This window comes from Chrysemys picta, chromosome 9 (genome assembly GCF_011386835.1).
Source record: "Chrysemys picta bellii isolate R12L10 chromosome 9, ASM1138683v2, whole genome shotgun sequence".
Classification (NCBI taxonomy): Eukaryota; Metazoa; Chordata; order Testudines; family Emydidae; genus Chrysemys; species Chrysemys picta.
In genome coordinates, this window is record NC_088799.1 from 33,364,508 (window position 1) to 33,391,421 (window position 26,914).

The 26,914-nt window shown below is 41.4% G+C and overlaps 1 protein-coding gene across 1 annotated transcript in view; it reads right to left on the bottom strand.

Annotated features, from left to right (window-relative positions):
• The window catches only part of FBXO36 (F-box protein 36), an 85,871-nt gene that overhangs the window by 6,503 nt on the left and 52,454 nt on the right, over positions 1–26,914 (bottom strand). Inside the window, exons 2-3 of the mRNA XM_008165919.4 lie at positions 14,426–14,534; positions 72–244 (exon numbers count right to left, since the gene is read on the bottom strand). Of these exons, the coding sequence (XP_008164141.1) occupies positions 72–244; positions 14,426–14,534 (282 nt within the window). The remainder of the gene's footprint in view (positions 1–71; positions 245–14,425; positions 14,535–26,914) is intronic.

Below are 26,914 nucleotides of genomic sequence, written 5' to 3' on the forward strand. Positions count from 1 at the left end.
AAAGTGAACTAAATCAGGAGAATTTGCCAAAGCAAAACTAATACTTAAAATAAGTTGTAAATGTTTTTTACCGTTTTAAATCTGTGTGAAACTTGAGAAAGCCTGGCAATATCTTCAAGCTCCAGAAAGGAAATGATGTACAGGAGCAATGGGTCAGGAAGCCGTTCCAGGAAGTCAAAGTTACCCCGGCACAGATTGAAGATATGTTCCAGAATGTTGGCACCAAAAACTACAGCAATTTGAACTGTGATTCAAAGAAACCCAACAAAGAAAGAGATTTGTAAATGCCTTTATATTCCCTCCCAATGTATAGGGATAATCTTACATGTATCGTCAAAAAACAGAACAACTCCAATTTAAAAGGTAAGCAGATACATTTCTGGAGGTTTTCTAGATAAACACTTACAATTCTGAAAACCCTTAGCATTAATAATATAAAATATAATATTCTAAGTTTGTTCCACGTACAGAGCTACCACAGACATCAATAGGAGTCTTACATAGCATAGGATATGGCTCAAAATTTGGACATTGACCAGCATAGTTCTAACTCTTCTCCGCTCACTGTTGAACATTGATGTCAGCAAAGCAGCAGCAACAAGACTTAACTGAAACTTGTCCAATACCATTTTGCGCAGGTAAGAGAGATTGAATACAAGTTTTTTATATTGTGCTATACGCTAATGCAGTGTTTCCCAAACTTGGGATGCCGCTTGTTTAGGGAAAGCCCCTGGCGGGCCGGGCCGGTTTGTTTACCTGCCGCGTCCGCAGGTCCAGCCGATCACTGCTCCCACTGGCCACGGTTCCCTGCTCCAGGCCAATGGGAGCTGCTGGAAGCGGTGCTGGCCGAGGGCCGTAGTGGTCGCCGCTTCCAGCAGCTCCCATTGGCCTGGAGCAGGGAACCGTGGCCAGTGGGAACCATGATCGGCCGGTCCTGCGGACGCAGCAGGTAAACAAACTGGCCCGGCCCGCCAGGGGCTTTCCCTAAACAAGCGGCGTCCCAAGTTTGAGAAACACTGCACTAATGAGTAGATTTAGAAAACAATGAAAATTGCATTCATCTTTAAAATAGTTCAAACTTTGCACTTTTGGTGCATCCTTCCTGTGTTTCTTGTTTTAAATATTTGTTCTTCAAAAAACAAAACATGTTCTTGAATGTGCTATTGTTTATTTAATTTTAATATGCATCTTTATTAGTGACCTGTAGTACATTTTGGAGTTGTGTTTTGTTTAAGATCTAATTACAGGAGCTCTGTAATTTAGATTTGGACAGGGATATGTTCACAGTGGGCTCCCTTTTCATTTCAAAACAAAGCTGTTTTATTTACAATTAACAAATTATTACAAATCCAAACTAGTTTTCCTCACAATTGAGCTATAGTTTTACTAAGTGAGGAGTGGTATATATATCTTCTGGCATATGTTATACTCACAAAAAGATACAAATAGAATAGTGGAAGCTAAGACATGGAAAAGGCCTGAAATTTAATCCATAATCTGCCAATGTAGGAATTTTCCTTCCAGTATATTTTAAAGTATTTTGTCTAGGCTAACTTTAAATTATGCAAGCTATGAGGCGTTCATAATTCTCTTGAAACATTCTTCTAAAAATCCAGCAGATCTCACTATTAAGATTTTTTTTTTATATTCAGACTAATTCTCTTTCTTAATTGCATTCCTTAATTTCTACAGTACTTATGCCCCTTTGTACCATCTCACATAATTCCTTTTCTTCTGTGGTGTTTACATCCTCTTTTAATACTTGTACACAGCTATGTCCCTTTTTGCTGTTATTTAACACACAGTCCTTTCAATCTTTCCTGCTAAATCAATCCCTCCAGTTTTTTAATTTTGTTTTATTCTTCTCTGAATTCTCTCCACTTTGCCTATATGATCCTGGTACTAAGGCAACTAGCAGCAAATGCAGTACAGTAGGACTTCAGAATTACGAATACCACAGTTATGAACTGACTGGTCAACCACACACCTCATTTGGAAGTATAAGTATGCTATCAGACAGCAGAGACCCCTTACCCCAACAAAAGCAAATACTGTACACTACAGTACTATGTTAAATGTAAACTACTAAAAAAATTAAGGGGACATTTGAAAAAAGATTTGACAAAGTAAGGTAGCTGTTTCTGTCCTTGTTTCATTTAAATTAAGATGATTAAAAGCAGCATTTTTCTTATTCATAGCAAAGTTTCAAAGCTGTATTACATCAATATTCAGTTGTAAAATTTTGAAAGAACAACCATAATGTTTTGTTCAGAGTTACGAACAACCCCCATTCCAAGGTGTTCATAACTCAGAGGTTCTACTGTATTCTGTGTGTGCTCTCACCATAACCATATAAAGGGGGACTATCGCCTTCCTGCTCTGTCATGTCTGAGTAGACAGCCCAACATTTCATGAGATTTCTTTTTACTGCATATCACATTGCAAGCTCTTGTCTAATTTGCAGTGCGCTATCCCCTATAGATAACTCTTTGCTTTGCTGCTTTCCAAATACTTCAGTCCCATTTAATATCTGTGATTTGGATTACCTTCTCCCAATGCTATTGTTTTGCATCTGCTCAGTTTTAGGGCAAAATCTTGTCCTGACTTCATATAGCTGTTCTGTGGTCTAGGAATGGATTGGTGCTTGTTGCTCACTATCCTGAGAGCTATCCTTTCAATGCAGGCCCTGCATGACTGCTCCAGCTCTATGTCTCCGAGCAGCACACCATGGGGCTGAGAGTCTTGTGTGGGCCCTAATTACATATTTTTGTTACTAAAGCAGCAAAAATATAAGATTAAAAAGATTCTACATGAAAAAAATATTTTTCTACAACAAAAAATATTAATTCCTTTTTACAATTCAACTAACATTCTATCTGCTCCTGCGAAAAAAGCTACTATTGAGCTACAATGTATTCAGGAAAGGGAAATAAAAAGAGAGAGAAAGAAAGAGAGTTGCTTCAACTGAAGACAAGGTAAGGGAGGCTAGGCTACAATGGTATGGGTATATCCAGCAGAGACATGCAAGCTATGTCAGTATGATGGTTCTTTCAATGATCATGGATGGAATGCCATCAAGGGTGATACCAAAGACTCAGTACATAGAGCGGATATCAAAGACCAATTTGCACAACAACCTGGCATATAATCAAGAGTTTTGGAAGAAGGCTATAAAAATCACGGACCTTGAATAAGGGAAGTACAAAAAAGAAGAAAAACAAGAAAGAGAAAGAGATTCCTTTTGTAAAGTATTTTTAGAATACCTAGAAGAGTTTTTGAAACAGAAAGTTGTGCCCAGATCAAAGAATAGCTGGAAAAAATTTCTGTTCACTTTTGTGCTGTATGTCAAGGGAAGCTATTCTGTATAAAAATAATTTCCCTTTAACAAAGGCCTGCGGTCAAGCCAGTAAATGTTCTGGTTCTTGACTATCAATAGACTGGAGCATGATTTAAATATCAACATTTGCAGTGGAAGTCTTATTGATAATACTAAACATACTGGTTGTGAGGGATCAGGGATCTTGAACCTAGGTCAGTGGGTCCTCAGGCAGTCCTCATACTTCAGCCACCACCCAGCAGCTTGCTGGTAACAGCAGGGATTGTGGACTAGTGGACCTAGCTCACCATAGGCACAAAGCTCCCAGTGGGAGGAAAAGTCTGGCTTTGACCATTGGCTTGATTCCCAACTCTGTCTCGGACACTGACCTCCAGTTCCTGGAGCCTGATTCCTGCTCTAACCACTAGTCCTGACCATCATTCCTCTGACCACCAGGCATAATCGCCTATGTCCTGGTCTACGACAGTTTGTTCAGACCACCAACCCCTCCGAGTCGGGTCCAGCCAGGTATGGACCTAGTGGAGTTCCCCTTAATCCAAGAAGCACTGGCACTCCATGAGCAGGTTCCCCACCACCAGACAGACAACCAAGTTGTTCAGGTGCAGATCACAGAGCTGGTTGCCAAGAATCAGGCACTGCAGGGGGAAGTCCATCAACTCTGTGCAAAGAACAATGTGCTCTGGGCCCTGTTGGCTCTATCAGCCCCTGAGCTAGGACCTGTCATCCTCCCCCTACCAGAGTGTGTGTGTGTGGGGGGGGGACTCCAGTGGGGGATTGTTCCAAATTTTGAGGTTTTGTGAACCAGTTGTGCCTCTTGTTCTTGCTTCACTCTCAAATATACTTGTCAACCAACCAAGGTAGGCCTAGTTGTCAGCCTGCTGACTGGTGAGGCATTGAACTAGGCCTTCCCCCCGTTGGAGACCAGCAGTCTGGTGCTATCTAGCTAGGACACTTTCCAGAGAGCAATATCAACCATCTATGGTGATCCCTATGCTCTCTCTGCCAAGGCCACCTTGTAGAAATTCCAAGAAGGGTCAGGCACGGCTATTTCCTATGCAGCACACTTCTGCGGTCTCATATCGGACACAGAGTGGAATGAGGCAGCCCTACTGTTTCAGTTCCAATGGGGCCTGTGGAACGAGATCAAGGATGAGTTGGCCAAAGTCTGAAGGATCTGGGTGCCTTTATCAATCTTGTCATCTGGATTGACAATCAGCTTTGTGAATGGTGGGAAGAAAGAAGATGGGCAGGGTTGGAGCTGCACCCACCACTATTGGGTCCTGCTCCACAAGCTGAGACAATGCAGGTCGACCTGGCCCACCTACTGCTCATGCCTGAGAAAAGGGGGCATCGGTGATGTTTTAGCCTGTTCTTCTAATGTGGTGGACCAGGTCACTTTATCTCTGATTGTGCCACTAGGACACCAGACTGAAGAGACCCAGGAAAACAAGCCAGCCCAGGCCCAGTAAAGGGGGCTGATCTGAACACTTTGACAAAATGTTCCACGTATCTAGAAACATGGTCCTATCTGTAATGCATGCTGAATGCCATCAACCAACACCACATGTCCCAGGGTGCTGCCTTCCAATCCCTCCACCGCAGGCCCTCATTGACTCCGGTGATAACTTTATTGACCTGGATGCAGTCTGGACCCTGCAGATTCCCCTAAGGCCCAAGCCTATTCCAGACCTAGTAGATACAACTGCCAGGTCCCCCTATCCTGCCGGCCAGTGGTCACAGAGATTGTGCCCCTGCAGGTCACCATCCAAGGGCATTGAGAGATGCTGCAGTTTAGGGCCATTTGCGCCTTTCATTTCCCCCTGATCCTGGGTATTTCCTCCCTAAACTTCTCATTCACTGGCATGAACTAAAGGGTCAGTTTCTTTTCAGAATATTGCTGGCAGCACTGCTTGACCCCAGGAAGTACAGAGCACACAGTAGAACCCCAACCATCACAAGCCAGTTGTTGGTCCAACAGACTCATTCACTGATCCTGAGCCTCAACTTCCACCCCAGAACAGTGATTTTGCTAATGTATTTGAAAAAAGGATGGAGAAATCCTACCCCTCACAGGGATTATGACTGTCCGATTAAACTGAAACCGGGAACAAAAATTCCATTTAGTCGTATTTATGCCATGTCTGATCCTGAACTGGTCGACCTTCGCACCTACCTGCAGGAGAACCTGGCCAAGGGCTTTATTGCAAGTCCACCTCGCCTACTGGGGTACCTGTCCTCTTAGTTAAGAAGAAAGATGGTAGCCTCCAACTTTGTATGGACTACCAAACACTACATCAGGTCACCATTAGGAACAGATATCCCTTACCTCTAGCTCCTGAATTACTGGACACACACACACACACACACAAAGTTGGACTTCTGCGGTGCATATAGCCTTGTAGGGGATAAATGGAAGACTGCCTTTTGAATCCACTGTGGACATTTTGAATACCTTGTGAATTCAAGACTGTTGCTGACCTCTGGCTCCTGACTCCAGTTCTGACTACTAGGTCTGACTGCCAATGTCCCATCTATGACACTGGTCTAGAATGCAGTGATGTGCAGATTTGTAGATCAATTCACTGGAATTAGAGTTATCTAATTTATCTGTGTTTTTATACTATGCTCATCTAGCTGTCATGTGCACAGGGTCAATTGTCTTCCCATTGATCTAGGTTATAAAACTACAGTGGGCTCTGGTGCCAAGAATTTTCTTGGTAAATATAAGGCAAGATAAAAGAAGTGTGTTTTGCCTTTTGCTATGAAGGTTCTGAGGTTCTTGAGCATCTTAATATATTCAGGAAAGAGTTCCACAGTCATGGGCCAGATGGCAAGAAAGTGATGTCTCCTGCCCACTCCTGAGGTTGAATAACAAGGAGTCCAGTGGCACTTTAAAGACTAACATTTATTTGGGCATAAGCTTTCATGGGTAAGAAACCTCACTTCTTCAGATGCATGGAGTGAAAGTTACAGATGCAGGCATTATGTAATGACACATGAAGAGAAGGGAGTACCTCACAGGTGGAGACAGGGCCAATTCAATCAGGGTGGATGTAGTACACACCAAAAAATATATGAGGAGGTGTCAATTCCAGGAGAGGCAAAGCTGCTTTTGTAATGAGCCAGCCACTCCCAGTCCCTATTCAAGCCCAAATTAATGGTGTTAAATTTGCAAATGAATTTTAGTTCTGCCGTTTCTCTTGGAAATCTGTTTCAGAAGTTTTTTTGTTCAAGAATAGTTACTTTTAAATCTGTTATAGACTGTCCAGGGAGGTTGAAGTGTTCACCTACTGGCTTTTGTATGTTACTATTCCTGATATCCGCTTTGTGTCCATTTATTCTTTTATGACAGAGTAAGCAACGAGGTTTGCTACAGGGATTGGTTCCTGGTGTGCTTAAAACTACAATAACCACCTGGGGAAGTGAGGAAACAGATTGACAGAGCGAGACGGGTACCCAGAAATCACCTACTACAGGACAGGCCCAACAAGGAAAATAACAGAACACCACTGTCCATCACGGACAGCCCCCAGCTAAAATCTCTCCAGTGCATTATCAACGATCTACAACCTATCCTGGAAAATGATCCCTCACTCTCACAGATCTTGGGAGGTAGGCCAGTCCTCTCTTACAGACAACCCCCCAACCTGAAGCAAATACTGACTAGCAACTACACACCACATCATAGAAACACCAACTCAGGAACCAATCCCTGTAGCAAACCTCGTTGCCTACTCTGTCCCCATATCTACTCTAGCGACACCATCAGAGGACCCAACCACATCAGCCACACCATCAAGGGCTCATTCACCTGCACGTCTACTAATGTTATATATGCCATCATGTGCCAGCCATGCCTCTCTGCCATGTACATTGGCCAAACTGGGCAGTCCTTACATAAAAGAATAAATGGACACAAATCGGACATCAGGAATGGTAACATAAAAAAGTCAGTAGGTGAACACTTCAACCTCCCTGGACAGTCTATAACAGATTTAAAAGTAACTATTCTTGAACAAAAAAACTTTTGAAACAGATTTCCAAGAGAAACGGCAGAACTAAAATTCATTTGCAAATTTAACACCATTAATTTGGGCTTGAATAGGGACTGGGAGTGGCTGGCTCATTACAAAAGCAGCTTTGCCTCTCCTGGAATTTACACCTCCTCATCTATTATTGGAAGTAGACTACATTCACCCTGATCCAATTGGCCCTGTCAACACTGGTTCTCCACTTGTGAGGTACTCCCTTCTCTTCATGTGTCATTATATAATTCCTGCATCTGTAACTTTCACTCCATGCATCTGAAGAAGTGAGGTTTTTTACCCATGAAAACTGATGCCCAAATACATCTGTTAGTCTTTAAGGTGCCACCGGACTCCTTGTTGTTTTTGTGGATACAGACTAACACAGCTCCCCTGATATCGGAGGTTGAATAGTGTATTCAACATGAGACCAGGTTGCAAGATGCAGTTAAGGACTGACTTTCTTAATATTGATTATATGTTAGATAACCTATAACAGCAAAATGTTTAGGAATAGGTCTTAAAAGCAGTATGTAGGACTTTCAGGTACAAAGGATATTTACTGAAGACCCTGGCAACAAAGATAGGAATCTGAGGAAACTCCTCTCTTTCCCAAATACTATCTAGTGAGACTTTGATAGCTGCTCAGTATTCTCATCCAGTTAAAATGTCATAAGACCATACTTTGAACATGGCATTAATATTGTCATGACACTTTTTTTCATAACTTGGTTAAAAAGTTGCAGGATACCCCCTACTATAATCCTCTTTGAGGAAATTCCCTTAGAAAATACTGTAAAGATCCAGACACAAAAACAAGTACTGGATAGCCCATGTAATCAGACTCATGCATGACAGAGTCAACTCTTTATTTAAAAAAAAAAATAGTCCACAACACGCATCTACTTCAAGCTAAATGGCTAACCAAAAGGCTACAATCCAATTCTTTGCTGCTTCAATAAAAATGAGTTTATTACAAAATGCGAGTTTCTTTCTACACGTAGGTATGAATGTATTAACATGTGAATTGTTTGTGGATGCTCTCAAAATGTATTTAGCTGTATTTATTTTATTTCTGTAAAAATACCTTGTGACGTTGCACTCTATATGATTTTATGAAAAAATGCTAATGTAACTGGAATATGCTTCATGCAAAAGGTTTCTTGTAAGGTATCATTTTACAAAGCTTATAATCTACTGAGTATGATCATCCTATTTGTATAAATGTACCACTCTTGTATCTGAAACTAGAAATATGAAATATAACTCTGAGGGCCTATTATAATTATGCAAAGTGTGGGCCATTAATGGTGGTTTGGAATCTTGATGACTCCCATTAACCAGGACAATTGACTGCAGATGGCTCTGTTTTACCTGTAAATCTTCCTGTATATGTGTGTGCTGGCAAGTGGGTAATGAAGTCTCAGGGCAGGTCTTCACTACGGGGGGGGGGGGGGGGGTCGATTTAAGATTCACAAATTCAGCTGCACGAATAGCATAGCTGAATTCGACGTATCGGAGCCGACTTACCCCGCTGTGAGGACGGCAGCAAAATCGACCTCCGCGGCTCCCCGTCAACGGCGCTTACTCCCACCTCTGCTGGTGGAGTAAGAGCGTCAATTCGGGGATCAATTGTCGCGTCCTGACGAGACGCGATAATTCGATCCCCGAGAGATCGATTTCTACCCGCCGATTCAGGCGGGTAGTGTAGACCTAGCCTTAGAGTGACATGTGATCATGTCACCTGAACTGGAATCCATCTTTAACCTTGTGCTTTTCCATTGAGAAGGGGGTGGGGAGACCCAGAGTGACAAAGGATTCCCACCTTATGCAAAAGATAGATAAGTGGGTGGAACAGAGAAAAGGGAGAGCCATCATGAGGAATCCCCTAGCTACCACCTGAGCTGAAACAAGGGCTCTACCAGGTGTAATCAGGCACAGACTCATCCCTGTGGCGCCTCCTGCTGGTCATCCAGGGGAATTAGCTCAGCCAGCATCCAGAGCGCCCTCTGCAGGTCATGTGTCCCGCCTTGACCCTGGTGCCCTTGGCTTGGGTGCTGTCCCCCTGGCAGTACCCCACTCTCTCTCTGGGTCTCCCCACTCAGGGGAACCCCTATCCCAATGTCGCCTCAGTCATAGCTACTGCCAGTCACCATCTAGCCCTCACGCCCTGGGGCAGACTGCAGTCTATCAGCCAATCATCACAGGCAACAAAGGGTTTGGACTGGCTGCCTTTACCCACCCTCAGGTTGCCCCTCTGCAACCCCAATACCTATATGGGCCTAGGACCAGGCCCTGCAGCCTGGGGAGTTGCTGGCCTACGGCTTCCCAGCCCCCAAGGCCTTTCCCCAGCCCTGCCTCACTCTGGGTCCCCGGGTGAGTTCCCCAGCAACCAGGCCTACGCCTAGGCCTGTCTCTCTCCAGTCAGAGGGAGACTCCTCAGTTTCTGGCTGCCCTGGCCTTCTTGTAAGGCTGAGTTGCTCAGTTTGGGGCATGGCCCCAGCTGCAGCCACTTCCCCAATCAGCCGGGGTTTTGCTCCTTTTTACAGCCCCAGCCCACGGCAGGGCTTTTCCAACCCCTTCAGGGCTGGAGTGGGTATTCACCCTGCTACACAGGGGAAAGGATTGTGCCCAGACTAGGAAGGCGTCCACTCTGTGAAAGAGACTTATTGAAACATCTTTCAGGGTGAGATTTTATCTGTACTCAGTTGTATTACTGTATTAGGCTTAGATTTGTGTGTTTTATTTTATTTTGCTTGGTAATTCACTTTGTTCTGTCTGTCACTATTTGGAACCACTTAAATCCTACTTTCTGTATTTAATAAAATCACTTTTTCCTTATTAATTAACTCAGAGTATGTGTTAATACCTGGGGGGCAAACAGCTATGCATCTCTCTCTATCAGTGTTATAGAGGGCGAACAATTTATGAATTTACCCTGTATACGCTTTATACAGGGTAAAACGGATTTATTTGGGATTTGGACCTCATTGGGAGTTGGACATCTAAGTTGCTTTCAATGAAGCCTACAGCTGTTAGGGGACGTGGTTCAGACCCTGGGTCTGGGTTTGCAGCAGGCTAGTGGGTCTGGCTCAAACCAGGCAGGGTACTGAAGTCCTAAGCTGCCAGGGTAGGAAAGCAGGGGCAGAAGTAGTCATGGCACATCACTTGGCAGTTCCCAAGAGGGTTTCTGTGATCCAACCCGTCACATACCCATCGGCTCTATGAGCTCAGATGTGAAAAAATTACATAAGGGTATGTTTGAATACCCTCAGAGCTCACTGAGATTCTCATGCCTAAGAGCAACTGATAGTATTTAGTGACTTGCACCAGTTGTTCATTCTTATCAGGGACTTAAATAGATTTTCTCTCCTTCCCTTGGAATGTGAAGATCTAGAATGTGTGCCTTCTACTATCTTCCATGAATGTACAGTGATGCTGTAAACCGGCCTTGAAAAATCATAAAAATTTACTAACCCAGGCACCAAATCTACTCTCTCCACCCTCTCATCATCACTATGATAATTATGATGAGAAATAAGTGATCTTACATAGCTGTCAAAAAAAAAAAACCTCACTCTAAGCAGATGGATAATTAGTATTTTAGAAGGCTGCAGTTAATGTTATCAAAATTGAAAAAATGTGTAAGGCTGTTTTGAGGTATTTCTCCCAGATTATGTTATGAAGCCATTTTGTTCCCAGATTTTACACAATAATGAAGGCTTGTTAATGCTGCATACTGTATGAATGTTTCTTTCAATGTTAAGAATAGCAAGTTTATTTATATGGTTAAGAAAGTAGATCAATGGTTTACTACTATGCAGCACATGCACTGGATCTGCTCATAGAATGGTATGCACATTTGTTATTACTACAAAAACTACAATAGCAAAAAAATCAGCTTACAGCCATGAATGTGTAGACTGTAACAGAAATCTAAGTAACCAGGAAGTATTAAAAAGTTTATTTGAAAATGATTACTTCATAGGCTTTCTACTGGATGCTTCGAATGCCTGCAGGGATTAGTGGCAGGCATAATGTTTTATTTGCAAGGGAATATATTTTACCTCATGTTTGCTTGACAGGAATAAATCAAATGATATTGTTATAGCACTCTTTTTGTGAACATCTCTAAGCACTTTACGTTACAAAACCCCCCCATAAAATTAAGACTAACTATACGAAGGCAATGTAAAGTTCTAATTAATTCTTAAGACTAAATATAAATTTAGCTACTGGCCTGAAAGAGTGCAATGTCAGCAGAATGTACTACATACGCTTAGGATCAAATCCTGGCCCTACTTAAGTCAGTGGGGATTTTTGTCACTGACTTCAACTGAAACTGACTTTGGCATAAATTTCAATAAAAATAATTAGATTGCTGTTCCAATAACAGTTTTGACAGCAAAGTTTTGAGGAACCTCTGAATATCTGAGGGAAATAGCAGCAAGACTTGTAAGCTAGGAGGTGAGAAAAAGACACAAAAAGGTCTGAGTATTTATGTGAGACAGCAGGTGAGGTGATCTGGAATAGTTCCAAGACTGTTTAAAATACAATAATGGTTAATATGATCCACAAAGGAAAATTTGGTATATAAAAAAGTGACCCTGAGATGATTATCTTTGGAAACAGGAAGAAACTTTTTTACAGTAAGTGGGACAAACTGACCTGGGCTTCAATAGTGCCCATGTAATGAGGTTCAGAATCACCAGTAGTACTTTCAAAAGAAGCATGCAAATACAATACAAATTAGATCCCAAGATAAAACCTTGAATGAATCTAGAAACATTTTTAGCAACACTAGAAATACAAGCGCCAAAGGAAAAAAACTGCATATGTTGGTAAGGATTTAATTATTTCTATTTGAACAACATGCCAGATATCACAATACACGTGTTTCACTGTGACATGATTCAGGTATCAAATGCCACAGAAAGGTCCAACAATATATACAGTGACACAAAAGCTTTGCTATTACATATGCACAGGTTACTACAGAGCTGAAGAAAAGCTTACTTATGGGTGCTAAAAGAAAAACTAATTACATTTGTCAAATAAATCATTAGGAAGGGTTGCTAGAATTCAGCTGTAAACACTGTTAGCAATCTCTCACAGGAAACAAAGGGTACCAAAAGGCTACTCATCATTCACACTATATTTCCTAAAAAGCTCAAGTTGTTTTAAAAATTGATATTACCACTGCCAAGTTAAAACATTGTGGAAGACTACTGCATCTGAAGAAACAGGGATATTAAAAATATCAGCAGTAAAAGAGTTGAATATATTGAAGGACTTCTAAGCATCCGCCAAGAATCGAATTAGCAATCAATTTTGTTCGGTTTTATTGCAAATTTGTCATTTACAAACAAACAAAAAAATTATGCTAATTAAGAGTTAAATTTAAACTGAACTAATCTTAATAACTTAAACCAACTTGATCTGTGGTCTTGTTTTTCTTTCAATCTGAAGTTGATATATACACCTCTACCCCGATATAACACGACCCGATATAACACTAATTCAGATATAATATGGTAAAGCAGTGCTCGGGGGGGGGGGGGGCGCGCGAGGGCCTGCGCTCTCCAGCAGATCAAAGCAAGTTTGATATAACGCAGTTTCACCTATAACGCGGTAAGATTTTTTGACTCCCCGAGGACAGCGTTATATTGGGGTAGAGGTGTATTACCAATTGCTTTCATTGTGGTGCTTGTGTTCCATCACTTGGAAGTGACATGTCTTTACAGATCATCATTCAAAAAATGTGATAAACCAGAAGATACCATCTGTATCCAAGATATTTCTTTACATGACACAGGAGCATCTAATCAAAAGTGTCACAGTTACCAGGTAACTATACCTCTGTCCCCTCTTGGTCTCTTTGAGTATGTCTACAGAGGGATAAAAAACCCTGGGCTGGCCCAGGTCAGCTGATCCAGGCTCACAGGGCTTGTGCTCTAAGACTGAAAAAATCACTGTGTAGATGTTCAAGTTCGGGCTAGAGCCTGAGGTCTGGGACCCTGTGAGGATGCAGAGTCTCAGTACTTGGGTTCCAGCCTGAGCCTGAAAGTCTGGACAGAGAATTTTAGCCCCAAAACCTGAGCCTGAGTCAGCTGTGGATCTTTTATTCTTCTGTAGACATACCCCTAGAGTGTACTCCCCAAATCTCAGGCCTTGAGCTGTTACCTTTCTTGGAGTGAAATCATGTGATTCTCCCACTCTTAGACCAGCCTTGAGCTGCAGTTCCCAGGTACTAACCATGATTATCTCAGCAGGTCTCAGTTAGGTTCATTCCCTGTTGTTCTGTTCCCTCCAGGACCTATAACCAGTGGTGTCCAATGACCAGACGGCCTTCTTTAAACAAAATATTGTTTTATGTAGAACAGTGGTTTTCAATCTTTTTTCATTTGCAGATCCCTAAAAATTTCAAATGGAAGTGGAGACCACTGGAAATCTTAGGCACAGGCCACAAGCTGAAAACCATTGTTCTATAGTAATTACAACCTGTTGTGGACCCCTTAGACAGTCTGCGGACCTCCAGAGGTCCACAGGTTGAAAACCATTGATTTAGAACCAAACCATTTCAGAGAAAAAGATCTTAAAACAAAGAGACTGTACACATATCTAGTTAAGGAAGGGCCCAACTGCTTCAGATGTTGCCACAGGACCTGTTTCTGTCTCCCTGACAGTCTGTTCTCCCCAGGAACAGCTGAGAACTCCCCTCCTGGAGTCTTTTTAACTGTTTCATGTCCCTTTGAATTATTGTGGGAATCTGAAAGTAGCAGCTTCACCGATAATAACATTGTCACTGTCTTGTAATCTCCCTGCTAGGATTTGTTGGAAGGAAGCTTATCTAGAGCTTGTGTTGCCTTTCTGCTTCTTTTTCTAACAGCCCCGCATTAACTGAAATGAATACATTCATATTGGAAAGCCCAATAACCCAGCAGGAGCTATTTCAATAACCAATCACGTACAATATTTATAAAGTTACAGAGCAGTGTTCCTAGAGTTACATAGAAGTTCCATGTTTGCCACAATAAGTGTATAGTCTTTTTCTAAGTCTTACTTTGAAGAGATGGATCATCCAAGAAATATTCATGAGATTCTTTAAGTTCCCCAGGCTTTGCTTCACGAAATTCACTTCTAAGAGAGATTTTCCACCATCTGAAAATTACCTGTGATTGATAAGAAGATATTGGCAAGAATTAATGAACATCAACTACTAGTGGATAGAATATATAACTATAATCCTGAATTTTAATAGTAACAACTATTTCATTTCTAAGTATGTATAAATTGTCATACTGGATCAGACCATAGCTACTCCCAATGGCCACATCTGATGCTTCAAAGGAAACAAATAAACAAACAAAAAAAACCCCAACCACCTTAATGCACCTAGACAAGTGTGAATGCTGTATATGCAGGGAATATTCTTTCTTTATCACTGCATGACAACTTTTTATATCCTTAAGCGTGAGATTTAATTAATATCTTGACTTGTATAACTACAAATATTCTTTTTCATTCTGCATTTAGCAGCAGATGTGTGTGTACCAAAGGATAAAATTAAAAATACATATAATGAAGATGCACTGTTTACATACTCTAAATGAAAATTTCAACTAAAAATGCTGATTATAATCTGAATAATGAAAGGCTCTGATGAAAAATGGGAGTACAGTTCACTAGATAGGTGTTGCAGAATAAGCAAGTTAGAAACCTTAAAACCATCAACCTCAGCCTAGACCAATCCACACAAGCAGTCCATTTCCTGGACACCACTGTGCTAATAAGCAATGGTCACATAAATACCACCCTATACCGGAAACCTATTGACCGCTATACTTACCTACATGCCTCTAACTTCCATCCAGGACACACCACATGATCCATTGTCTACAGCCAAGCTCTAAGGCTAGGTCTACACTACCGGGGGGCGGGGGGGGAGGGTCGACCTAAGATATGCAACTTCAGCTACGTGAATAGCATAGCTGAAGTTGTGTATTTTAGGTTGACTTACCTCACTGTGAGGACAGCAGCGAGTCGACCACTGCCGCTCCGCCGTCAACTCCGCTTCCGCCTCTTGCCGCGGTGGATTTCCGGAGTCGACGGCAAAGCGATCAGGGATCGATTTTATCGCATCCTCACTAGACGCGATAAGTCGATCCCCAATAGATCGATTGCTACCCGCTGATCCGGCGGATAGTGAAGACGTGCCCTTAGATACAACCGCATTTGCTCCAATCCCTCAGACAGATTGAAGCACCTACAAGATGTCTATCAAGCATTCTTAAAACTACAATACCCACCTGCTGAAGTGAAAAAACAGATTGACAGAGCCAGAAGAGTACCCAGAAGTCACCTACTACAAGACAGGCCCAACAAAGAAAATAACAGAACGCCACTAGCCGTCACTTTCAGCCCCCAACTAAAACCTCTCCAGCGCATCATCAAAGATCTACAACCTATCCTGAAAGATGATCCCTCACTCTCACAGATCTTGGGAGACAAACCTGCCCTCGCTTACAGACAACCCCCCAAGCTGAAGCAAATACTCACCAGCAACCACACACCACAGAACAAAAACACTAACCCAGGATCCTATCCTTGTAACAAAGCCCGATGCCAACTCTGTCCACATATCTATTCAAGTGACATCATCATAGGACCTAATTACATCAGCCACGCCATCAGGGGCTCGTTCACCTGAACATCTACCAATGTGATATATGCCATCATGTGCCAGCAATGCCCCTCTGCCATGTACATTGGCCAACTGGACAGTCTCTACATAAAAGAATAAATGGACACAAATCTGACATCAAGAATCATAACATTCAAAAACCAGTAGTAGAACACTTCAACCTCTCTGGCCACTCAGTAACAGACTTAAAGGTGGCAATTTTGCAACAGAAAACTTCAAAAACAGACTCCAGCGAGAAACTGCTGAACTTGAATTAATATGCAAATTAGACATCAACTTAGGCTTGAATAGAGACTGGGAATGGCTGAGTCATTACACACACTGAATCTATTTCCCCATGTTAAGTATTCTCACACCTCTTGTCAAACTCTCTGTAATGGGCTATCTTGATTATCACTACAAAAGTTTTTTCTCTTAATTAATTAGCCTCTTAGAGTTGGTAGGACAACTCCCACCTTTTCATGTTCTCTGTATGTGTATATATATCTCCTTACTATATGTTCCATTCTATGCATCTGATGAAGTGGGCTGTAGCCCATGAAAACTTATGCTCAAATAAATTTGTTAGTCTCTAAGATGCCACAAGTACTCCTGTTCTTTTTGCGGATACAGACTAACACAGCTGCTACTCTGAAACCTAAAATTAAAAAGTTAAGTGTTAACATTTAAATTATTATCTTTATGTTTCAAAGTTGATATTCTACTAAGATGAATGGGGCAGTACCCATCTCTTAGAACTATAGTTTCCAGCTCCCTGCAATAACTACATCATTTTACATTCAATTAAGATTTTTAAGGTTCACTTTGCAACAAACGGGGCTAGAAAGATTGTTTTTAAAGCAAACCAAAAAAAAAATTAAAACAGATTATTGAGCACATAACTGAGGCAAGAGATTAATTCATTGGTGAATCCAGTGGCCATGGAACTGTGGAATACAAGGAGCCCTGCCTAATAGTCATTTTCCTGGATCTCTTTTAAAATACTATGTAGCATGCTTGAGCAGTTGTTACTCTCTCTCTTTTTAGTATCTTATTACTATTATTTTAAATAAGTCAATCTTCACAAGTCAGGAAAAACGGATACCACTATTGTCGACACTCAAAAATCAAGAGTCTAGCCTCCAAAAATCATAAGATTTGTTTAAAAATCTTGAGATTTTTAAAAATAGCAAGTATTGGGTTCTTTTTACTTGCTTTCTGGCTTTTGAGTTTTTGGGGTGCACTTGCTTCACATTTTCAAGCTTTTCTCTGCATCTGTAGCAGAGCTGCATTACACAGTTGGGCCAGCTGCTGGCTGAGTTTTTCCTTCCCAACCTTCCCAATAAAGACTCACTGTCATGCCCTGTCTTTCAGGCCTTTCTTCCAGGGCACTGTTTTATTAATGCAAAGAAAACTCACAACTTACACAGGCTGTCAGGATCCAGAGGCTGGCCAGCTGACTAACACACAGCTAGTCACAGGAGGCAACTTCCTCTTGCAGTCCCCCTTCAACTGAGCCCTGTCACCCTTTAATAGAAAAAAACCTGACCCCTTCTCAGCTGGGTCTGATAAGTTGAACATGGCAGGCCCCCTGGACTTAAAGGGGCACTGTGTTATAGCAAACATGAGGGCTGGAAACTTACTTTTTTTAAAAATGAAAGCTGAAATTTTCTTGCAATATCAGAATTCCAGCAACTGGGCTTTAAAACACTAAAATGTGTGAGACTTGCAATAAAATCTCAAGAGTTGGCAGCACAAATGTCTACACTGGGGGTTTTTTCCTCAGTGAAGTTACAACACAGTAGCTCTACCAGTGCAAATCCATAGTATAAAGCAGTGACATGTACCAGATACCGCTTACCCTGATTTGAAAAAAGCCAAGTGGAGACCAGCTATAAATAACTGCCTTCTCTGTACTTATCTGATATAGTCTCTTATCATGTCATCCGTGCCTAGTTTGCTTCAACAGCAATGCCAGCCTTGACATTCTGTTTACCCATCTTCCTCATATCTGTGCACTTCCTTCCACAATTCCTTTTATATATGGAACACTGATCCTTCTTCAGTTGGAAGCTGCTATTGTAATTTAAATCCCTCTGGAATACCCACTACTTCTGCAATGCCCCAAGAAATTAATTAATTGATTAGTCTTCTGCTTATTCATTCTATAGATCTTAAAAAACAAAACTAAACAAAAAACTTGACTGCATCATAGTGTGCACTAGACTTCACTGAGTACCACTGTAATCTTATTAATGTTGCCTCTGTCTTATCTCATCTACTCCTCCCTACCATCTTGTTACCTTATCTATTGTACTTTGTCTTAATTTAATTTCCTCCAATCGGGGATTATGGGTGAAATCCTGGCCTTACTGAAGTGAATGGAAAAATCCCATTGAGTTCACTGGAGCTAAGATTTCACCCATTCTTTTTTCTCTACATTGAGACGTACCTCACACATTGTTGGGTAATACACCTCTACCCCGATATAACGCTGTCCTCGGGAGCCAACAAATCTTACTGTGTTATAGGTGAAATCGCGTTATATCGAACTTGCTTTGATCCGCCAGAGTGCGCAGCTCCACCTCCCCAGAGCGCTGCTTTACCGCATTATATCCAAATTCATGTTATATCAGGTCGCGTTATATCAGGGTAGAGATGTATAAATAAATAATAATAATGAGTTTTTTACACCCACACACAATCCTGATCCTCTTTTTTTTTCTATTAGCATATACAGGCTGGAGGACTAATCTCAATCCCTACAAAACTTTGTTGACCTAGCTATTGCCAGTCAGGGAGATGGATAACCTACACCGGTGGGAGAACCACTTCTGTCAACATAGGTGGTGCAGCTGCAGTTGTGCTGCTGTAGCATTTCAAGTGTAGATGAGCCCTGGGACAGACAGGCTTCATTGTTACCAACCCATAAAGAAGAATGGAGGCATTTCACAGCTCCCTTAGGGTAAATCCTACCTCCTTGTTTCCAAGGTCATAAAAGACCTTCTTGCAGTGGAACTGGTGTGTTTTCATTATGCTGGGGTTGGGACAGGATTAGAAAGGCCTGTGCAGCAAACTGTGCTGCTATGAAGTGTGTGGATTTGTGATCTATCACTCTAAGGATCTTCCAGTCACACATGACAGCGCTTTAAGAAAATGACAGCGAGTTTTAGACCTCCAGGGTTTCCTAGAAAGGCCTTTCAGAATTAACAGCTGGTGGAACCAGAGAGACTTAGTCTTCCAGCAGCTAGAAGGGTTGGCGAACAGGCGGCAGCCAATCAAGGCCCAGAAGATCAAATTAAAAGAACTGGCTACTTCTATCAAATGGCAGTTCAATGTTAAGTCAGGAGAGGGAGGAAGGAAGGAAGGATCTTCCCTCTACCATAACCCACAAAGCCACACTTTGTGTTTAGGTCACTGAGAGACTTTTTGATGTACTCAATGTGAGTGTAAGGCCCCTGCAGGCTAACCTGAGTTAGACGTTGGACTACTGAAAATTAGATAAATTCACTTTGCAAGACACCCACTGGCTCTGGCAAGCTGGTGACAAGGCTTCAGGAACAACAGCAGCATAGTGTCACTGACACAGAATGACCAGCAGATAATAAGAATTTCCTTTCCCTAGTCCACAGACTAGCTGTTTGCTGTGGCCTAGATCTCTACCTTAGAATCCTTCCTATTGTTTCAGGTTGTCTGTAAGAAGATTCCAGAGACAGCACTGCATTATTTACAGGAGGGTCACATTCAGAGGTTATTGTCACAGGCATAAAGCCTGAACATTGGTGCTTAAATTTCCATAGTGTAATCTAAATTTGGGTCTCTCTCATATTTTTAGATACCAAATTTTGGACACCTACAGTTTGATGTTCAGAGGTGCTGAGCACCCACAATTCTCATTGACTTATCATTCAACTTAAATTTTATTTCTTTATTTTCAAACAAAAGCTCAAATTCCATAGATACTGTTAGGTGAGGCCACACTTTCACTAGGTACTGTTTCCTTCTTGGAAATTGGGTGTGGATTTATCATGGCTTGCTTGTATTTGGTAGATATTTGATATACAGTGACAATAAATATGTTTAAGCAAAAGCTTAGCATATATATTTTTAATATAAAATCTAGTCAACCAAAGAACACTCACGATTTATGCTATTATTTTTTTGTAGGTGCTATAAGAGTGTTGCCCAGTTGCATTTACTGGCTTATTTTGTAAGCATCCTTTGCGCAAAATTTCACTGTAAATAGCCATTCAGGCTTAACTACAGGGTTCTTTTACAGAACACTTAATAGGTAAACAGAGGAAATACATAACTAGTTTTTTATTTCAATCTTATTTTAAGCACACATACAATCATGGTTTAGTTGAAGACATAACACCCCCCCCCCCAAATAATATCCCACTACATTCCCAAAACTGGAGACACAAGCCAATCATCCCACAGGTTCTTTGCAATACAGGGTAACTACAAGTAGTAGTTGCTCCTTTTAAAGGAAAACTAAAGTAAACCCATCTTAACCATCCCAAAAATCTACAAGTTGATAGGCTAAGAAGAAATGGCAGCCTTGAATAAACATATATTTTATAGTTTTACAACTGGTATTTCTGAGCCTAGTATTATAAGCAGTCATCTTGCTAAAATGTCATTTGTGACACTGGCAGTGTGAAAACCCAATGAAAGAGAGACTGTAAACCACTGACCATTCTGCTTGAATAGTGATTTGACTATTTTTAAAACTTTTAGATCTAGATTGCACTTTTAAAACAACAGAACTACATGCAGTATTCAATGTGTATTCTGCATGCAATATTCAACAGCTCCTAATATTCTGTTAGTTTTTTTTGACTGCTGCCGCACATTCAACAGTTTTCAAAGAACACTCCATGATGACTCCAAGATCTCTTTCTTGAGTGGCAATTTAGACCCCATCATTTTGTATGGTATAGTTGAGAATATGTTTTCCGGTGTGACTTACTTTGCACTTATCAACACTGAATTTTATCTGCCATTTTGTTGCCCAGTGACCCAGTTTTGTGAGATCCTTTTGTAACTCTCTGCAATCAGCTTTGGACTTAACTACCCTGAATAATTTTGTATCATCCTCAAACTTTGCACCTCACCCCTTTTCCAGATCATTTATGAATATGTTGAACAGCACTGATTCCAGCACAGCTCTCTAGACACCGCTATTTAACTCTCTCCATTCTGAAAACTGACCATTTATTTCTACCCTTTGTTTCCTGTCTTTTAACCAGTTACTGACCCATGAGAGGACCCTCTTATCCCATGTCTGATTAGTTTGCTTAAGAGCCTTTGGTGAGGGACTTTGTCAAAGGCTTTCTGAAAGTCCAAGTATATTATATCCACTAGATCTCCTCTGTCCATATGTTTGGTGTCACCATCAAAGAATTCTAATAGATTGGTGAGGCATGATTTTCTTTTGTGAAAGCTGTGTTGATTCTTCCACAACAAACTATGTTCATCTACGTGTCTGATATTTCTGTTCTTTACTATAGTTTCATACAATTTGCCTGGTACTGAAGTTAGGCTTACCAGCCTGTAATTGCCAGGATTGCATCTGGTATAGAGGGTAGGTTAAGCAACAGGTTAGGTACCACAGTTAGAATTTTTGCAATTTCACATTTTACTTTCTTCAGAACTCTTTAGTGAATACCATCTAGTCCTGGTGACTTATTATTGTTTAATTTATTAATTTCTCCCAAAACCTCCTCTACTGACTCCTCAATCTGGGACAGTTCCTCAGATCTGCCACCTTAAAAGAAAGGCTCAGATGTGGGAATCTCCCTCACATCGTCTGCAGTGAAGACAATTTCAAAGAATTCATTTAGCTTCTCCGCATTAGGCTTGTCTTCCTTGAGTGCTCCTTTGGCACCTTGAGTTTCCAGTAGCCCACTGACTGATTGGCAGGCTTCCTACTTCTGACGAACTTTTTTGCTATTAGTTTTTGAGTCTTTGCTAGTTCCTCTTCAAATTCTTTTTTAGCTTGCCTGATTATACTGTTACACTTTACTTGCCAGAGTTTATGCTCTTTTCTATATTCCTCAGTAGGATTTGACTTCCAATTTGTAAAGGTTGTCTTTTTGCCTCCAAGTGCCTTTTTTACTTTGTTGGTTAACCATGGTGGCAATTTTTTTTTTTTGGTCTTCTTACTTTTTTTTTTTTTTTTTATTTGGGGTATATATTTAATTTGAGCCTCTATTATGGTGTTTTTTAAAACCATGCGGCTTGCAGGCATTTCATTCTTATGACTGTTCCTTTAATTTCCCTTTAACTAGCTTCCTCATTTTTTGTGTAGTACCCCTTTCTGAAGTTAAATGCTACTGTGGTGGGTTTCATTGGTATTTCCCCCTACCTCCACTCACAGGGATGTTAAATTTAATTATATTATGATTGCTATTACTGAGCAGTTCAACTATATTCACCTCTGGGACCAGATCCTGTGCTCCACTTAGCACTAAATCAAGAATTGTCTCTCCCCTTGTGGGTTCCAGGATTAGCTACTCCAAGAAGCAGTCACTATATCCTAGTAAAGAGGAGAGGATAGTCCAATTGTGTCTAGAAACTTTATCTCTGCATCCTGTCCTGAGGTGATATGTACCCAGTCAGTATGGGGATAGTTGGAACCCTCCATTATTACTGAGTTTTCTATTTTTATAGCCTCTCTATTCTCCCTGAGCATTTCACAGTCTCCATCACCATCATACTCAGGTAGTCAATAGTATATTTTTACTTCTATACTCCTATTATTCAAGCATGGAATTTCTGTCCATAGAGATTCACTTAAGTTTTTTACTATATTTGACCGTATACTTTCACATATAGTGCCACACCCCCACCAGCACAACCTACTCAGTCATTTCTATTTTGCACCCTGGTATTACCATGTCCCAATGATTGTCATAATTCCACCAACTTTCCGTGATGCCTATTATATCTATATCCTCATTTAATACCAGGCACTCAAGTTCACCCCTCTTGTATTTAGACTTCTAGTATTTGTATACAAGCATTTATAAAATTTGTCACCTTTTAGTTGTCTGTCTTCATGTGACATAACTGAATGGAACTCTTTTTCATTTGACTGTTTCTCTTCAGTTCCTACCTGTACTTTAACAATGTCTATCCTCTCCTCTTTACTAGGATATAGTGAATTTCCATTAATAGATCCTCCCCACTGGATGTCTCTGTCTGAAACGTGTGCTCCTTCTCACCTGTCAGCTTTCCCCCACCCCTTAGTATAAGGCTAAAACATAGATGCCTAGGGAACTTTTACCCTGAAAACTTAGATGCTGAGTGAGATTAAGTACTTCCAATGTTTGGCAGGAGTTTTGTGGATAGCAGTGGAGTCAAACTGGCACTTTGGCATCCAAACTGGAGTCTTAGGTGCCTAAGTCTGGGGTACCTCAAGTACCTTTGTGGATCTTGGCCTTAGTTCTTTTGCTTCCTGAGAACAAGGACAGCCATAAAATGGAGAGGAGTGTTGGGAGAGAGAAGAGAGGTTCCATTTGCTCATCTTCTATCTAGTGCACTTGTGCAAAGCCGAATACAACTAAAACACCAATGTTCTTCTAGGATAGCAAAAACCATTGTTAAAGCAGGATGGAAACTTGCTTACATTCCTTTCTATTACGTTCTCATACTATTATTGTCAGAAGTGACATTTCTTTTCAAAGAGATGGCACTTCCAGCACAGAAATGCCAAGTATGATTAAAAACTTAAACAAAGACACTTACGATAATGGATTCAAGATAACAAATGCTTTTTACCTTTTGAACTTTTATACTGTCGAGTTGAGCAAAATGTGTCAGCTTCTTTCTTGGTCTTTCTACTGACTTAATGGGAGTTACAACAAGGATACATTTGGCCCAAACTTGGTGAAATTAAAGAGCTGTACTTTAACACTGGCTTCTCTCCTAGAATTATTAATCTGTGATCATTCATACCTGAATGTCTCTTACTAACACAAGTCTTTAAGTCTAATTCTTGTAAAATTAAAATCAGGATGCTTATTGTATTACATTATGGAGTTCTGGAACCTGTTTTAAAGTAAAATGAATTAAAGTAATATTTCTCAGTCTGGGAAGTCCATATTCTCCAAGCAATAAAATAGAGTGTACAAAAAGAAAAGTTACTGGCCCAACTTCAGCATTGGTGTCAGCAGGCACAAGCCCAGCTGAAGTAAGTTTTAGTAGAACCTGCTTACACAAAGGGTACCTTTGCCCTACAGTCTTGCAGGAGTTGGGATATATTTATATTATTATGAATAATTTTAAAAAATGTATGTAAACCAAGGCCCAGATCCTGAAAAATGATCCATTTACATAACATTTATGCCCATGCAGAGTCACATTGATGTTGGGCATAATGTTCAACATGAGCTGAACACTATGTTGGACTGAAGCCTAGATAGATGAATGAAGCTCTTTCTAAATGAAACCCACAGGCAGATGTTGATTTCAAGCCTTCAGCAAATACTGGGTACTAAGACCATGAGATATTTTGCAAATAATTACAAACCTATCAGAAATAGCCTTCATTTCTGAAGATAAATAGCACATACATCTTACACAATGCAGAAATATTTTATAGTGTATGTTTATTCTGTATTGGCAATTATCTTCTGATAAATTAATAAATAAAAATATTGGGCCTGATCCTCAGCCTGTAAATCAGCAAAGTCAATGGAGATATGTCGTTTACACCACCTTAGTATTTGGCTGGCTGCTTTTAACATAAACACACACACCTTATTCCAATTGACTGATGGCTGATGTCCAAAATATCCTTGCATCAAAAAGCCTCCAAAATGGAACTTCCTACATCAAGAAGGTTCAAATGATGTAATTCAGTCCTGTTTTTAAAGGAAATGCACTAGATGATTGTTTCACTAGGTTTACCACTTAAAGTTTGGGATTCCTTATAAACCTAATGTAGTTATCTAGTACTACTGCTAGAATAAACCTCTAAAGAAAGAAAACTAGAACAAATATTAACAAAAGAAAAATGTTAAAATTCAACTATTAAATATGGTTCAGAGGGATTTGTTGAACAAGGACTGAGGCTCCAATTCTGCAAACACTTATGCATATGCTTAAGTTTATGCACAAGCAGTTCCAACGGGACTACTCATGTACGCCAATTAAGCATGTTAATTTTTACTTGGAGATTTCAATGCCCGAATCGGGGCTGACAGCGAGAACTGGAAAGGAGTAATCGGGCCACATGGTGTAGACAAAATGAACAGCAATAGACTACTCCTTTTGGCCTGGTCTACACTAGGAGCTTATGTCGAATTTAGCAGTGTTAATTCGAATTAACCCTGCACCCGTCCACACAACAAAGCTATTTATTTCGACATAGAGGTCTCTTTAAATCGATTTCTGTACTCCTCCCCGATGAGGGGAATAGCGCTAAATTCGACATGGCCATGTCGAATTAGGGTTAGTGTGGACGGAATTCGACGCTAATAGCTCCGGGAGCTATCCCACAGTGCACCACTCTGTTGACGCTCTGGACAGCAGTCTGAGCTTGGATGCTCTGACCAGCCACACAGGAAAAGTCCTGGGAAAATTTGAATTCCTTTTCCTGTCTGGCCCAGTTTGAATCTCATTTCCTGTTTGGACATCGTGGTGAGCTCAGCAGCACTGGCAACGATGCAGAGCTCTCCAGCAGAGGTGACCATGCAATCGCAGAATAGAAAGAGGGCCCCAGCGTGGACTGATCGGGAAGTCTTGGATCTGATCGCTGTGTGGGGTGATGAGTCCGTGCTTTAGGAGCTGCAATTGAAAAGACGGAATGCGAAGATCTACGAGAAGATCTCAAAAGCCATGATGGAGAGAGGATACAGCCAGGACACTCAGGATCCCAGCCCCAGACATGCCGTTTCTACGAGGCACTGCATTCCATTCTAGGTGCGGCTGCCACCACCACCCCACCACTGTCCGTGGACTCTGACAATGGGGTATTGTCGACGGCCGCTTCCTCGGAGCTGTTCACGGACGGGGAAGGTGAGGAAGGAGATGAGGAGGACGAGGCAGTTGACAGCGCTTTCAATGCTGATTTCCCCGACAGCCAGGATCTCTTCATCACCCTCATGGAGATCCCCTACCAACCCTCCCAAGGCGGTAACCCGGACCGTGAATCAGGGGAAACATCAGTAGGGAAGTGTTTTAAACATTTATTTTGAATAGAATAGGCATGGTATGTTAGCAATGGGTTTTTAATGATTAGTTTCCCTAGGCGCTTAACTTTTTAGTCCTTGCCAGTGCAGCTACTGGAAAAGTCTGTTAACATGTCTGGGGATAGAGTAGAAATCCTCTAGGGACATCTCCACGAAGCTCTCCTGGAGGTAATGTGAAAGCCTTTGAATCAGGTTCCTGGGGAGAGCAGCCTTATTGCCTCCTCCATGGTAGGAAACTTTTCCGCGCCAGGCTAGCAGCAGGTACTCCGGTATCATTGCCTGGCAAAGCATGGTGGCATACGGCCCTGGTGTTTGCTGGCATTCACGCAGCATGCGGTCTTTCTCTGTCTCCGTAATCCTCATCAGAGTGATATCACTCATGGTGACCTGCTTTGAATTAGGGGAATTTTAGTATGGGGACTGATTGCCTGTTCCTTTAAATAACTGTAACCGGCGGTTTACAGCCACGCGGTGGGGGCGGGGAGGCGAACCGTTCCTGCTGAGCGGTTCGCCGGCAGCATGCAGGGATCTTTCCCGGAGACAGCCGCGACGGGGGTGGGACAGGGGCAGAGTTCATGCTGGCCGGATCACCGGCAGCGTGCAGGGATCTTTCCTGAGCCCAGCCACGTAGTGGGGGTGGGGAGGCAAACCGTTCATGCTGAGCGGT